This window comes from Myiozetetes cayanensis, unplaced genomic scaffold (genome assembly GCF_022539395.1).
Source record: "Myiozetetes cayanensis isolate MyiCay16 unplaced genomic scaffold, myiCay2020 scf14, whole genome shotgun sequence".
NCBI classification, from domain to species: domain Eukaryota; kingdom Metazoa; phylum Chordata; class Aves; order Passeriformes; family Tyrannidae; genus Myiozetetes; species Myiozetetes cayanensis.
Genome location: NW_026087048.1, coordinates 4,265,834 through 4,282,370, shown reverse-complemented (window position 1 = coordinate 4,282,370; position 16,537 = coordinate 4,265,834). Strand labels below are relative to the sequence as shown.

Below are 16,537 nucleotides of genomic sequence, written 5' to 3'. Positions count from 1 at the left end.
TTGGCATCACCATCCAGCTTAGTCTGAGACCTGGAAACTGCTGCTTCCTTCCTCCCTGCTTTGCCTGCTTCCTGTGACAGTCCCTGTTGCAGGTTGTTCACATCTGTATCCTGCTCCTTGGGCCCTTCTCCAAGGATCCCACAGCCAGCCAGAGTTGCCATGTCTGCCATGAACGTGCAGGATTTCGTACACACATCTGCAAAACAGCTACCAGATTCCTCCCTTGAACTGTTAAAAAATCAAGTGTAGGCAAAAGTTTTACACTTCTACTGTCAATGGCCCAGTACAGACTTCAGATGAGAATATGTGGGTGGTGAACACACTGCTAAAGCTCTGAAGACATCAGGAAAACAGAGACAGAAGTGAGGCAAAGGACTGAAATTCCATCCAAGGGACTTTCCTTCTTTAAACCTCATCTCATGTTGCCTGAAGTTCTCCACTTAAAGCAGACAGCAAGTCAGAGGGATGGGTTTTTCATGTTTTTATTTACTAAGGTTTTTATTGTGTGTTTTATATTGCAAACCCCACCCCTAGAGAACTCTTCCCTCCCTTCCCCCCAAAAGAAAACAAAAGTAACAGTAGTAATAATAATAATAATAATAATAATAATAATAATAATAATAATAATAAATATAGTTCCACCTACTGAGACAAGCCTAAGTGTTGACTGGGGTCCAGTCAGAATAACTAAATATTGGCTACTGCACTGCTAAGAGGTGGGAAAGCAAAGGAGATCCCCGTGAAACACAGAGCGAAGGGGGATGTTCAGCAGCGGGGATGGAACAACGTCTGCCCAAGCCAGCCCCGGGGCTCCTGTGCCCCCGCCTGTCTGAGTGTCCACGGGGCTGCTGAATTCAAGTACCAGTGCAGCAGTCACAGGACAGCCATCCAGGAGGGCTTGGCATTGCTGGGCTGGAGACCTTTCCCCCCTGCTTTCCCACCCCAGAGCCAAACTCAGCTCCCAACCTCTCGAGATGCTCGTTCTAGGGGCCCTCCAGCACATGGGGCAAAAAGGTTGCTAAACCAAACAGAAAACTGAAAAGGATATTGTGAGTCTTCCTTCTAGGAACTGCCTCGTACCTTTGAAAATATGAGAGGGTCTGTGAGTCTGCTTCAATTCCTGTTTCAAGATGAACCTGTACATATTTGGAAAAGCAGGATCTATAGATTATAATTATCACCTGCCAATCAGTCCTACGGGAGGGTCAAAATTGACATGTATTTTAAAACTAGGATATATATATATATATATATATAAATATGTGTGTGTGTGTGTGTGCTTACATGTGTGCATAAATAGACTACATAGGTGTGTAACTATACTATATATATAAAAGCATGTGTGTATATATATATATAGATATATAAAATCTATACAAACACACACACACACACACACACACACACATGCACCCCTCCCACCACACACACTCACACATATATAGGTGTATGTAGCTAGTAGAAAAAAACATTTCTAGAGTTCCCCTGACCCTTTAAGGAAGACCAAAGCTGATTACATCTGAATTCTGAGCCACCAAAGCACGTTGAAGCAGGAGTGCCCAGGAATGCTGCAGCAACATTCAAGATACAGGCACATGTCAAAGAGTTTTGCAAACAATTCGGTATAAAAAACAACTGTCAGCCAGTGTTTTGGGGGTGGGAGGAGGTCAGAGAGGGAGTTCGAGGGACCTGTATTGTTACTGGGATAAGTTTTTGGCACTGCTGCATGAAGTCCTGCTTTCCCTCTGGGGGACCCCATGATAGCTGGAAACAGAGGGAGGCTGGATGTGTTTCTAACAAGGGTTAGAAAAGTTGAGCACCTGACTCTTACAGTGAAGTGTAGACACCTCTTGGCCTAAGAAAAACTGAAACAGAGAAAGGATCAAAGTAACAGAAAAGGAGACATTCACTCCAGAGGTAAAGGCTGCATCTTCTCATTGTGCACCCAGCGGCCCCTCACTCCCTCACCCCACCCTGCCTGCCTTAGGGGAGCCCAAAAACTCCAGCTCCAGGTGCCTGCCAGGCCCCAGGTGTATCCAGTGACACTGCAGCTGCAGGGCCAGGCCAAAGCCCATCAGGTGCAGCTCTTATTGCTGGTGAAATCAAACGAAGGATTTCAGACCCCCCCGGCGGGGGGGAAGCTCGGCCCACAGCTGGCCAAATCTCTGGTCTAATCTGGTTTGAGTGGTGAAAACAGAGTTGCAAATCTGGAGGATTCTTGGCTGGGCACCAGAACTACCCTGGGTGCCTCAAAGCTCAAACTCCTCCAGGCTGAAGAGGAGGAGGAGGGCAGGGGTGACTGCACCCCACTTCCCAGTCCTTTCCTAGTTCTCTTCAAAGCAGTCAGCCCATGGACACTGAGACAGTAACGTGAGAGGGGGAAGGTTCAAATGCTTTCCCTCTCCATCCATCCCTCCCCTTGCTTTGCACACACACTTTCCAAACCATAGAGACCCTGAAGTTTGGGCCTTTGTGCCGCCCGAGCCACTGCGTGGTGTGCTGGCAGAGCCAGGATTTTTCCCACTGCCCACATCCATGACAAAAATACAGAGGGGATAATCACTGCCCTCCGTGTGACCTACAAGGGACTGCTCCTTGTTCCCATCAGAGCATCAGTGGAGTCAGAAAGAGACAACTGGAAGTGAGGCCCATCCACCTTCTGATCACCTTCAACTTCTTCAGGTGGAGTCCAAACCAAAACTCAGACCTTGGGAAATCGCTAGAGGGGTCTGGAATAATGAAACTCGCCCCTCTTCTTGCTTCCTCTGCAATCTGAACACAGGAGGGAACAGGGGAGGGAGGGACACCTTCTGGTGCACACAGTGAGACATCCACAACCCCCAGGTGCTGTGGACCAGGGTCACAGCTGAGGCCAACCATGCCTGTTCTAAAACACCAGCTATAGACCTGACCTGATGTCACCTTCTACAGCCCACGTCAACCTCGGATCTTCGTCTCAACAGGAAAACCTTTTTTTGGTGGCTTCTATGGCTGATCATTCAAATGTTCCAGCTCAGGCACACGCCTCATCTGTGCGTTACCTCGTTGGATTAAATTTGCCCATATCCTTTTGTTCCATGTATTAAAATATTCTATAAAATCAAGTGACCAAAAATCTATAGCTCTAAGAATACCTGGTTATTTTCTCTTTTTTTGATGTTGTTTGTTGTTGTTTTTCACGTGTTTTTCTTTGTTTCTAAGCACAGTTAAACCTAAACAAAAGAAATGGAGAAAACAAAGCAGGTGCGGGGGTGGGGGGGGGGAAGGAAAGGAAAAAAAAAAAATGCTTCATGAACTAATCAGGGACTGAACTGCAGGGCTGACATAACCAGCTCTCGAGAGGAGTCCTCACAAATTGGAGGGCAGTTTGGATCTGACGGGTTCCAGATCCCCTGTGAGCACTATGGATTCTTTGCGCCCACCAGCAGTCAGAGGAGCGGCGCCGGCCCCGAACACCAGCGGGTGTGGCAAAGACCCTGAGGACATCTGCCGCGGCAAAGTCACACGCCCGGGGATCGAGCTGCAAGGCTTCCCCAGGAGTCCAGTCCCTCCTCCAGGAAAAGGGGAGAAGCTGGAAACAGATTCTCTAGAGGAATGAGGAGAACTGTGGCCCAGTGTCTGTGCCAGCTCCTGGGGCAGAGACGGCTGGGAAGCAGAGATCAGCTTGATGTCCTGGTTGAGCCGTCCTGGCGGCACCGGTGCCGTGCCCTTGGCCTGCAGGATCTGCGGAGGGGGGCTGGCAGGCTGGGGCAGCAGCAGCGATCCGTGAGAGCCTGTGGGCCCGGCAGGGCCACTCTGGAAAGTTCTTGTTGCCACTGGGCTCTGACTGGGAGGACTAAGGCCAGAAGGGGTGTAACAGGGAGAGGCGACACCGGACTGTTGTAGTGGAGACATGGAGGCAAAGGGAGGCCGTTCTTGGTGGAGCTGGGCTATCGTTCCAGTTAAGGATCCTAATGCACTTGGATGCGTTTGGCACAGGCCTGAGGACGGCCCACCCGAGGCCTGTGCCAGCTGGCTTAGGCTGGAGGATGGAGAGTTGGATGAAGGAGGGGGTTGGAAGTGATTCATTCCCCCTAAAGTCCCACTGCCTGAGAGCTGCTGTAACTGTCCCCCCTGCAGTGGTCTGGTGGTGGACTGGAACTGGTTGAGAAGACTGGGGGGTGAGTTTGATGAGAGCTGGGTGAGGGACGTCGATGGGGAGCTGGTTGTGGCTTGCTGGAAGTGCCCAAATCCGCTGCTGGAAAGGGCTGGCTGCTGCTGCTGCTGCTGCTGCTGCTGCTGCTGTTGCTGCTGCTGCTGCTGTTGCTGCTGTTGTTGTTGCTGCTGCTGCAGGGGCTGAGCTGGACCTAAGGGTGATCCAGAAGGTGCATTTTGGAACTGGCTCAGTCCCACCGAGGAGGTGCTGCTCAAACCCGGCTGGCTTGAGCCACCTGGAGGGGATCCCACCTGGAATTGGCCTAAGCCGGCGGCAGCTGAGAACCCTGCGAGCTGCTGGATGTGGAAGGAAGAGGACGAGGGGGTTTCAGCTCCGGGTGTGTGCAGCTGGGAGGGAGTACTGGAGGGAGAGCCCACGGCAGAGGGGCCGGTCGACGGGATTAGGGACTGAAATCTTTTCAGCTGCCTGGGAGTCTGGTTGGATTGCTGCCCCAGGGAGCCCAGCACGGACACAGGCGGACGGAAGATGGCTGTGGGGAGCCGGGGGTGGTGGGTCAGGGCGATGGCCACGGACGTGGTGGCTGCTGCAGCCTGGAGGGGGGCCTGGATCAGCGGGGTCCAGATGACCGGGGTGGGTGTGGAGGCGGCGGCGGCAGCGGCCTGGACATTGTGAGCACAGTGAGCCATCTCCCTGTCGTGCTGCACGATCTGCTGGATGATCTCATTCTCCTGGTAGTTGAAAACACCTGAATTCAGGTCATGCTGGACTTTATGCAGCAGGATGGAATTCTTCTTGCCTGGAGAGAAAGTGAAGAGAGAAAGAGTCATTCTGGGATGTCAAAGCATGGGAGGCTTCCTCAAAGCTTCTTGCCAGACTTCCCTCTAAGTGTTGGCACTGTCTCCCCTCTACTGTCCTCATGGGATCTATGCATAGTGTCTCTGCTCCAGCAACAAGATGACAAACATCACATCTTCTGCTTTTGTGGTATGAATAACCTCAAGATCCCATAAAACTGAGCCCAACAGGACACATATCCTTAGTTAGACAGAAAAGACACTTTTGATAAGCGTGGCAGACTGGTAGCAAAGCTTATGGATCTGGAAGATTCCCATCTTGCACTTCACAATCTAAGCTTCCATCAAAAAAAAGAATAAATCCTCAAAAACGTAAGCCAGTGAAGTCTTCAGTTACTCTCCTTCAGTTACACCTTTTTCTCATCTGTCTCATGTGACTTGTTCACTCTGGAGTCAAATATGTGGGCTTAGTTGCAAGGACATTTCTCTGTGAACAAGGGACAGAAGGACGTGATGATCTTGGAGGTCTTTTCTAACCTTAATGATTCTGTGACTCTATTCTATGACTTTCTGTGCTGGCAAAGCTCAGCTGGCCCAGGTATGACCCTCAGACATCCTGCACTTCCCATCGTGCCTGGCCACACCCTTCTAGTCCCAGCTTTAGGGAAACTGCAGGCCAGAAACATCATGTTCCAGCTGGCCTTCCCAGCCTGCAGCAAAGCATTAACTCGGTGCTTTGCCTTTGCAATGGGCTGGAAAATACGGAGGAATGAGTTTGTCTGACCTGGGAGTGCACCTGGCACTGAAGGGGTTGTCCATTAAACTTGTTGCCATGTTCTCATGACATCCCAACCTTCAAGGTAAGTCAACTGGTGACATTTTTGACTAAGATCACAGTATGGCATTTTATAATTGTTCATTTAAACTGCTCAGCTGATCATTTCCAAGAAGGAATGGTTAAGAGTGGACTGCCATGTTTTGTGGTAGCTCCCAGTGAGGTTCCACAGGAATTCTGATCCTATAGCAGTCAGATCTTTATGATCTGAGGTACATCTACGTGACATCCAGACGGTTGTTTGCTTTTTTAGTATATGCTGTATCTTCTAAATGTGTAACAGACAAAAGAGTAAGAGTTTGAAGACCTGCCTCTCACTCCAGCCAAATGTTAGGAAAGAACTGAAATGACACTGAAGAGGGGAGCTGGGATCCTGGTGTCCTAGAAAGTCACTCAAAAATGGTAGAGTCTTGAATACAACTTGTTGAGTTCCAAATCTACCACCAGAAGAAGGTGAAACAATCATGGCACAAACAAGGACGTAACTAGAGTATAAGGGAGACACCAGTCACTGCTACACATGATGCTGGGAAGATAGAGCAAGTTTCCTTTCCAGCTGAAAAGCATGAAAAGTACAGAAAATACCCAAAGAACCAGGCTTGAAAAACATCAAGTGGGTAAGTACAGTGTATTCAGCTTCTCCTGGAAGAGACGTGAACTTCATACCAGTTTATGAAGAAGCTCAGAGACAAAGGAAACTGTTAGGAAGCATTCCCTACCGTTCCAGAAGGAACCAGGAGACACTGTAATTTTAGACAAGCCCATAAAAAAAGGAGCAACCTAACTGTAATTGTAGGAAGAACACACTGAGGGTTTTCCTTTACCTTCTAAAATCAAGCATTTATCACTTTTTAAAGGATGAGGTGTGGCCCTGGGTGCTTGCAGCGTGCTGAGCTGCACTGAAACGCTGCCAGAGTTCTGACCCTGGAGCTGAACTGGGACGTGTCTGCTGTGGGTGCTGGGATGGGATGTTTAATGCTTTTGTGCTTCACCTACTGCCAATCACTGCCTCAAAAAAAAAAAAGAAAGCAGAAAGGCTTTATTTTCTCACCTCAGAGCAAGACACCAGCCTAGAAAGGACACAGTCCTGGAGGCAAACAGGGTTCTGAGCTGCTAAAGTCGTTCCAAGGGCTGGAGAGCTTGTCTGCACTGGAAGTGTGTGTTGAGGATATTATATAATGGCTGTTTCACTGTATACTGGACTGGAATAACACTGGATACCCCTAAACAGACAGATCCTCCTTCTACCCACAGCCAGGCACACCAGAGAGAGCATGAATGTCACCTTTAAACTGCATGTAGAGAAAGGGAGGGAATGGTGCAGAGGGTCCTGTTGCACACACACACAGAGTCATCTCCACCTGGGTTTGACTAGAATCACATACAAACAGGCTCCCAAACTGCTGCTCAAACAGAAAGCGAGCATGGAGAGAAGACAGCCTACCTCACTATAGCTGGCAGGTTGTGAGGGCGTGACCAGCACTGCTGAGTTAAGGAGGGGCTCAGGCTGCAGGTTTGCAATCACTCCCTTTCTGGAGCTGAAGGTACAAATCCCAGCATGTGGAATCTGTAGATCTTGCACCACTGCAAGGTCAGGATGTGGATGGGAGACACCCTGCGGAGCTCAAAGCTGAAAAGGTGCCTTGCTGCATTTCCTGTCCTGATACTGGACAAATGATGCTGGGGAGGAAGGGCCGGGGCAGGGGAAGGAGAAACAGCTCTTGAAAAGCTCAACAGCAGCCACTGCTCTGTGTTTGCATCACTGCTCCTCATTCCACTCTTTTAATCCCATGTCACCTACCTCTGGCTCCTGATTTGCTCCATGTGCCTGACTCGGCCTGGAATTCCCAGCGCTGCCCTGGATTCTGATGGGAAGCACAGCGATGGTATCAGAGCTCCTGGATGGGAACTGGTGTTCCCATGGCCTGAGCTCCTGACTACACACAAGGTGCTCAGCAGACTCTGGTTTCCTTGGCAGGGCACTGAACAGAGAATATGTTTTCCAAAGATGCCTAATATTGACTGGAAATGGTTTGATCAAAGCTCCTTCCCTTTGTGTTGAATTGGTATAGTAATAGCAGTAAAAAAGCTGAAATGCTTATTTTTGTTAGTTTTTAAAACAGAGCACTTCATTTTGCCTTTGAAATTACATTACACTTTACTGTTTTCCTGAGCCCAGCTTGTATCTATTAACTGTTTCATTAGATCAAATTTTTCTCTTCTGTTTTGCTGAGAAAATATCAAATTTCTCCTCCAGAACACTGTAGAAAATTACTGAAAATGTTCTCTCAGCTATTGAAGGGGAGATGAATTTTTCAAAATCATTTTTCCAAATTGTAATTGGTTGGCAAACTGAAAAATTAATTGGTTTCACCATTCTAATGAATTGCATCATTTACATGATGTTTCCACATGGCAATATGTGTCCTATTAGTTGCTTCTGGAGAAAATCCTCCTTCCAAGCAGCAACAGATGAAAACAGGCACAGAGCAGAGTCCTGGTGGGACAAACACATTTCCCTGGCAGGTCTGACTAAGGTCCTGTATGAGACATAACCCAGCAGTGGAACGAGGGAGTGGGAGTACCTTTGCTTGGGCCAGTGGTTCTGAGATTGGTTCTGAGATTATTCCTCCTCCTCATCTTATCTGTGAAGCTGCTTCAGTTCCAAATTCACTTCCCTGCTCTGGATTTGCTGTCCCAGCCCCTGCCCAGAGGCAGAGCAGAGAGGCAGCACTGAGAGGGCTGAAGGCTGATGAGTTTGCTCTGTGTAACCCTCGCCGAAATGAGGTCCTGCAGCTCCCAGCTCTGCTCAGCCACCCGCAGGGAGCCCTGTGTTCTTGCTAAGCCAGGGAGAAGCTTCATCAGGAGGGAGGAAAAGGGACACTGTTCCCTTTCAATCTCATCAGGGAGGCTCTGTGTGACAGTTTGTCCTTCTGTGTTGTTTATCCCTCAGAAATTAAAGTGCTGGGCAGAGTTTAAGAGACGGAGATAAAGAATCCACCCAAACCTCATCCTAAAAGCACTACACAAACCCACCAAGGTGGCCCAGAGCTGGCGGAGGAACCATCTGCAACCATCCCATGCACCACCTCCCCTCCCTTGCTTTAGAACTCCCTCTGGGGTCTAAAAACTCCCTGTTTTCCTCACTGCAACAATGAGCTAAATATGGGGGAAAAGGAAGATATTTAGAGCCTTGAAGATGTTCACAGCAAAGCTACTGATGCTTTGAAGTGGAGTGGGGTATGTAAAATTATGGAAACGAAGCAAACAGATGTTGCTCCCTTAATTAAGAACTGCAAAGTCAGATTTTCCTCAACTGTAGATAGCAGAAAAAAGAACAGGGAGAAAGGTTCATGTGATTTCATAAAAGGAGCCAGCACTCAACAATAATTCTTCTATCAAATAATCAAAATTAGCTTTCTGTTGTTAAAATTCTGCACAGACACAGGGGAAATTAGCTGTGACTTTTTGTTCAGTTTTCTTTTCAGCTCTCTCTAAGCCCACTGGCTGCAGTTTAAGAATTCAGGTCACTAAATTGCTCTCTGAATTTGCATGTATTTGAAATAATCTCACTTTATTAGGCTGCCTTATGCCCTGGCCTGCTGTCAGAGTGGCTGCCCCCACTGCACGGTTACTTCTTTCAGGCCTTCACTCATTATTCACAGGCCTGGTCCTAAATGGGCCACTGGTTGCAGCACATCCCAGCTTTGCAGGGGTCTCTGCTCTCCCTTCCTTGGGTCGCTGGTGTCCTGTGGGAATCCAGCCTGCTGCCCCTGTCCCCAGAGGGGCAGCACAGAAAACCCTGGACACACCCAGGGAGTGGCATTTTGCCATGGCTGCTCCCCTGTCCCTGGGAGACTCCTCTGCACTGGGACTGTCCTGGCTGGGAGGTCTCGCTGCTCCAGCTCCTGCTGCTGCCTTGGAGTCCATGTACACAGGGAAATCAGCTGCAACAGGGAACTCAAAATAATTCTCAACTCCCAGTCTTTCCCCCACCCTGCCTGACCTCTCGAAGGTAAATTAACCCACACTGAACTGCAGTTACTGCTCTGGGAAGGTTTCTGCCTGGAATTGTAGGAGCTCCTGTAAAGCCAGCTGGATCAACCCTAGGAGCAAAATCAGAGGAGTTCAGAACACTTAAACCTGCTCTGGAAAATACTCCAGATTAATTTCCCTGAGAGCCATGTAAATCCACAGCACACGGTGGGTGTGAGCTCTTCCACACCCGAGGCAGCAGCCACTGCATCCTGCACCTCTGCTTCCCTCTGGCTAAAGCTGTATCCTCTGAACTTGGATGGTACATTTAAAATGGACAATTCCCTGTCTTTCCAAGTGGAAGTCTTCCCTCCCAGTACAGCTCAGGCCTGCCACTGATTGCTTCTCCTCTTCCATAACCCAAACAGGTATCTGCCAAAATATGTGGTATCTCTTTTAACAGACAGAACACAGTCAAAACTGCTGCAGGTCAGATGACACACAGTGAATAACATTATCTGGTGAATCTCATCACAGTTAAACAAAATTCAAAATAAACAGAGCTCTTCCACTCTTCACATTTATGCCCATCATACAGGCAAATAAATTGAATATACAGAGCTGGGTAAAATGTGAATATCCATGAGGGGAGAAGAGCTGTGTCATTCTGGAGGGGCTGTGGTGCCTGAGGCTGTGTCCTGGCTGTTACTTATCACTGGGAACTGAAGCCAAAGAGTTCTCCTCAAGTGGCACAAGAGCCAGAGCTGCTGCACTCAATCTCAGTGCCCTGCTGGAGCTGACAGCTGAGACAGGGACATGCTCTGGAAGACTCTGGACACTGGCACTGGTTTTCTGTCAGTTGGGTGCTTTGCAGTGTGGGCTGGTTGCAGAGAGCTGCTGGAGTGCCTTCCAGGCAGGAAACATCCCCTGAGATTAGAGGTGTTGTTGATAAGCAAGTCCTACTCCATGTAATAAAAAAGAAGCTTGAAAATTATTTACAAAGGTGTCGGAATGGTAAAATGTTATCTGAGCAGGTGTTTTATTTCAATGCAGGTAGCAAAGATCAAAGTCATTGATGAAGTCACAGACAGGTCTCCTGAGATCTCATCACCACCCCCCACTGTTCCTTCTCTTGGGGTATCTTGGGCTTTGTTTTCCTTCTGGAGCTGCATGAGAAATGGCACTTCATATTCAGGTGAACAGGGGTGCCAGTTCAACTTAATTAAGCTGAAGTAATTTACATTCCCTCGTGGTTGGTGAGTTACTGATACCTTTCCTGAGGCTAAATAGAAAATACTCTGAATCTGGGCCTTCACTTCCAAAGGAAAAGAAATTCAGCTGTTTAGTTCCTGCTCAAGTCGGAGCTCACACTCTCTCCCACTGCATACCTGGGCCACAGGAACTTTTATCCTGGCATCACCTGTGCCTGTATCAGCAGCCTCAAAAAGAACTCTGTGTATATATATATATATACACACACACACACACACACATATATATGTATACAAATAATCCTGCTCCTCTCACATGTGCAGCTCTTTGGGGGTTACTCACCTGTGTGCAGTAAACACATCTGGGACTTCAGTGTGGCTACAGCGTAAAACTGATGCTGAGCATATATTTTGTTTTATCTATCCCCATTTCAGCCCCTTTCATCCCTTCACCCGGCACCTGCCCCAAGGGAGCAGCTGTGCAACGTTTCCAGCTCCACCTCTGAGCGTTATTTTCCCTGCAGAAGGGATGAGGAACTGAGGTACGGAGCAAAGGCAGGACAAGGACAAACAGGGAATCTGTGGCAGAGCTTGGCAGTGATCCCAGCTCCTCTCATCCCCAGCTCACCTCCCCTCACACAGGCCAGCCCAGCCTCGGAGCAGCAGATCCCAGAGGATTAGTCAGGATTGGACAAGCGGGGCTGCAAACCCAACAGGGTTGCAACTGCAGGAGTGGGATCACGAGCTGGCAGTCAAAAAGTTTGGGAACAGCTATTTTTGTGGCTTGTTAATGTGACAAAGCTTCTAAAATTTCTACTGCTGTAGTCTCTTGAACAGAACACTCTCATCCTGCAATAATATCATAAATTATATTTAGAGACTGGGATTGTGTTGTCTTGGCTTTCCTTTGTTTTTTTAGCATCTGCAATGCCTGGAGGAAACACGAGGCATCTTTAATCCTGAGTTAACTGGCATCCTTGTATCAAAACCCATGCAAGTGGCATTCAAAATATATGCATTCCAAAGTATGGCAAAAAATTCCTGATGAAAATGAAAAAATATCTTCCTCTGGCTTTAAGGATGCTTTCAGCTCTCACCAGTGACCTTGATAGGGATGGTGAGAACCTAATGACAGGCATTTATGGTACTTATTACAGCACACTGAACAGTGGAAAATAATTGTCCCCCAATATTTTGTGAACGCATCAGTGAACTTTGATTTGACAATATTCACGGCCCGTGTTGGATTTATTTTCAATGAACATTTAAGTGGTTGTGTTTTACAAGTGCAAATACTTGTGAAAATCTAATTTTAAGCTTCAATGGTCACTGAAAACCAGTTTGAAAGGCAGTGAGGAACGGAATGATGCGACTTACGTAACGGAGGCATCACAAACTGGGACGATTCACAAACACTGTCAGACAAAGAATTACTCACTGGAGAAATCACAGAATCGTTTCAGCACACAGATGCTATAAAGAATTTTACAGCTTGGTCAAGAAGAAGAAAGAGAGGCTGATTTAATCAGTGATAAAATGATTATTAATGAGTGATCAGCCTAATTTCTCTGAGTGTAAATCTTCCGACCCTGAGCCTGTGGAGTGTTAAGTTGATATTCTGCAGGTTGAGGAGTTTTTAGAGTCTGAAGTTAAACAGACCTTTGCAGAATCCCAGCCTTAGTCAATTCCTGGAGACTAATCCCTCCCAGTCTTTGAGGAGCTCTGCAAGTACAAACACGTGGCCCCTCCCCAGCCACGCAGGGCACAGGCAGGATACCAATATCAGTTCCAGTATCAGCAAAGGTCAGAGGACACTCTGATACAGAGGGGCTGCAGGAAGCCATGGGGGCACAGATCAGGGGGTACCGGCCCCTCTCCTCCCCTCTGCCCACCCCCAGGCTTCCAAACTGCTTTTGCCCTGCTAAGGGAATGGCTCATCCCACCTCCAGTCAACCAGCCCTGCTCCTGGTGCTGCAAGGGATGAGGCCTCACCTGCTCATCCTGCTACTTCAACAAGCTAAGACCGCGCTTTCCACACCCTCCAACAGCAGGTAATCCCATAAACATTGGGGTGAGATCTTCCTCCCTGCTCTCTCGATTCCTCACTGCACAGGGGCAATACTGGATGGATCTTATCCTGGTACCAGAGTAGTGACAGAGCCCTGTGAGCCACGTCATGTACTCCCTGGGACTTGGGCTACCCAAGGACACGCTGTCACCTGGGCAGAAGGGAGCCAGTGGATTGCACCACTGACTTGGAAAGAGGCTCCCATTTGCTTCCATCTTGTGTACAGATCCTGAGCAGAATGAGGCAGGAACCAGAAATATGGTCCCACTTCTGTTCATACCTGGCTTTCAAAAACTGCTGTTCCTCAACATCAGCCCTCCAGAATGATCCCTCCACTGTCAGTGAGCCTCAGTAGCTGCAGTAACTTTGGATTCCTTCAAAGGTCCATGCTGTTACTCAGCTACTGCACTGCTCTGTCTGCACAGTGCATGTTCCAGGGGAAGTGAAGAAATGCCTTATTTATAAAGACAGGGATTTCCAGGGATCTGCCAGTTTCTGTAAGGTGCACAGAACTCCATTAGGCTCCTTGGGGCAATTCCAGTCAGAGTGCTGGGCACCACGGGGTTGGGAAGGGTTATGGAGATGCTATTTTACAATAGTTGAGGTGTCAGGTAGAGAGAACAGGCAGCTCTAGAGTTTGATTGCTAGGGAAACAAGGACAGCAGTAGGATTTTCAATGGCACAGGGACTGATGTTGTTTCAGGTCAGCAGAATGGCAAAAGAAAGGGGGGCAATGTCAAGGCTCTGCACCAAAGGGCCTGTTATTCCAGTTGCTCTGTGTCACCTTCTGACCTTATGTTGACATTTTGCAGCTGCCTGTGGAACAGAATTTCTCCCTGGGGAAGAAGCATGTGAGGTTCTTCAAGCTGGTTCAGAATTGTCCATGAATTTAACAGAAGTTACATGTGCAGCAGGCACAGAGCAAAAGGCAAGAAGCACAGGATGCCCTGCCCACCTCAGCAGTCTGGGAAGCTGAGCAGCCCTGACCACCCAGACCTGCAGAATCTGAGACAAAGCCGAGCTGGCCCAACCCTGGATGTGCCTGACGTTACATTTTCTCTGTGCTTTTACTGTCTAATTTAAATAACCCAAGTGATGGGCTTATTGCCACTTACACCAGGGCCTCATTAGCAGGGGCTTTGCCAAATTACATATTTAGCTCAGAACCTTTTCCTCAGGGGTCATACTTTCTGATTCGCAGCAGGTAATGAGATGCACTGAATACAATGTTCCTGGCAGGAAAAGCCCCAGAGGCACTGCACCCCTTGCTGGGATGCCAGGTTATTCCCTACCCCCCTCACCCCATTATCCTCCTCACCTTCTACATTGTACTCAGACCTCCACTGACCTTTCTCATTCAGAAAGCAGAGAGGTGGATAATAAGAGATGCATAATAAGCTAAAGAAGTTGGGCTGGGAGTCCAAAATACTCAGTCCTCAGCTCTGCAGCCCTCTTGCATGACCTTGCATAAGTCACTTAATCTCTCTGTGTTAAATGCCTCTGGTTGTGACCAAGGAATTTTATCCTGGTCTTCGGTAATTACACAGGATGTTTGCAGCATAGGACAGAGAGCATGCTGGAATGGGTCACTATGAGCTCTAACAACCACAGAATCACAGGGTAGTCTGGGTTTAGGAGGGATCTTAAAGCTCATCCAGTTCCATTCCCTGCCATGGGCAGGGACACCTTCCACTGTCCCAGGTTGCTCCAAGCCCTGTCCAACCTGGCCTTGGACACTTCCAGGGATGGTGCAGCCATAGCTTCTCTGGGCAACCTGTGCCAGGGCCTCTCCACCCTCACAGGGAAGGATTTCTTCCTAATATCTAATCTAAACTTACCCTCAGTAGGTTTAGATTATGGGGCTCCTTGAGGGAGCTGAAGTCGGACAAGGAAGGACAGGCTGGATTCTCCTTCAGTTCACAACTCAGCAAAGGAACTAAGGACTAAGCCTGGAGATGGGCTGCCAAGGCAGCAGGTAAGAAAAGAGACTCTCACACCTCTACTTACCAATTCTGTCCAGCCTGTCCAGAGCCACGGTCTCAAAAGCCCTGCGCATCATGGGGTACTCCTCCAGCACCTCGTTGAAGTTGTCCACGGACAGGGAGTACAGGCGGCAGTAGGTGTCCGCTCGCACGCTGGCCGTGCGCCGGCCCCGTGTCAGCAGGCAGATCTCTGCAAGGACACAGCAGGCTGGCACAGGGGACAGGAACACCCCCTGCACTGACCCTCACACCCAGCCTCCTCTCCAGCTGGGCCCCACCTGCTCCCCCACTGAAAACATGTCCAGTGCTCATCCCCTGCCTGTGCACTAACATTTAAAAATACCGGGGGCTCTGTTGTGGCAGCTGCTACACGCAACTGCCTCTCGGGGATTCTGCTGATCTAATTAGCTAGGCAAGTTTTGTTATGGTGGATTATCAAAGATACCATTTGTGCATTCCTACTGGAGGAACTGTCTTTCTTCAGCTCCTTGTGGGCACTGGGAGCACAAGGTCAAGCCGTGCTCTTATTGAAGCTGATTCTCTCTAAATTTGTAGTCAAGGCTCTATGCTGACCTGTGCTTTTGGTGCCTGGGTGTAATTTTGATCCCTACACCTGGAACGTTTGTCTTTTCACAGTTTTCAAAGATTTTTGGGGATATACCACATGCTTACAGACTGTCAGGGAGAGCCACATTAATGGCGCCTACCAAGTCGTGGTGTATTCACACTGCAGTCACCCCCTCGGAGGAGGATGCTCAGCTCTTACAGATCAGAAAGCCCTTGATTCAACCACAGCTCCTTGAACACTCAACAGTGAGCTCCCAAATCCTGCTTTTCCACTGCTTACACAGAGTATGGGCAGCCAAGACAGGCACTTCAAGACAGCTGGTGTGACCTAAAGCCTGACAGTGCTCTGCTCTCTGCGTATGTTGGGCATCAATCCACCAGCACCATTCCTTGGATTCATGCTAAGTCTGTCCCAAAGAGTTGGGTGTATAACACCTATAACACAGGGAATGGGCAATTTCAATCCAGTCTGTCAGTCAGGGTATCTCTGTAACTCCAAATCCCAGCTTGCAGACATGCAAAATCCTTGTACTCCAGGGAGGTGCAGAGAAGTTGTTTCATGGGAACTAAGAGTAATAGAGTGGGCAATGCACGATAGGGATTTTTTAGAGAAAATGCATCACAGAAGGGAAGGAAAGGTAGGTTTCATTCTCTTCTCAGCAGATCATTAATGGTGGTGCTTTCAGTGCTTGCACCACAAAATTCATCTACCAGAGGACTGCCTGTCTTGGACTGTCTGAGCTCTCTATGGGGCTCTGACAGGAGAGGGGGCTTTGTGTTACTCATAAGAGCAATATCTTCATGCTAGTCCCAGAACTCTGCTTCTGGCACATTTTGCCTGCCTGCTGACCTTCATGACATTTTGCTCAGTCACAGGCTGGGGAGATGATGGACTGTGTTTTTTCCTCCATGTTTACCCAGCACTTTGTGTGGTGGATGCCAGACAGCA

General features: G+C 48.6%; 1 protein-coding gene across 1 annotated transcript in view; it reads right to left on the bottom strand.

Annotated features, from left to right (window-relative positions):
* Positions 1 to 558: 558 nt before the first annotated feature.
* Positions 559 to 16,537, bottom strand: part of HCN4 (hyperpolarization activated cyclic nucleotide gated potassium channel 4) — a 95,886-nt gene continuing 79,907 nt past the window's right edge. Inside the window, exons 7-8 of the mRNA XM_050309066.1 lie at positions 15,047 to 15,211; positions 559 to 4,952 (exon numbers count right to left, since the gene is read on the bottom strand). Coding sequence (XP_050165023.1) covers positions 3,349 to 4,952; positions 15,047 to 15,211 — 1,769 coding nt within the window. The 3' untranslated portion in view covers positions 559 to 3,348. The remainder of the gene's footprint in view (positions 4,953 to 15,046; positions 15,212 to 16,537) is intronic.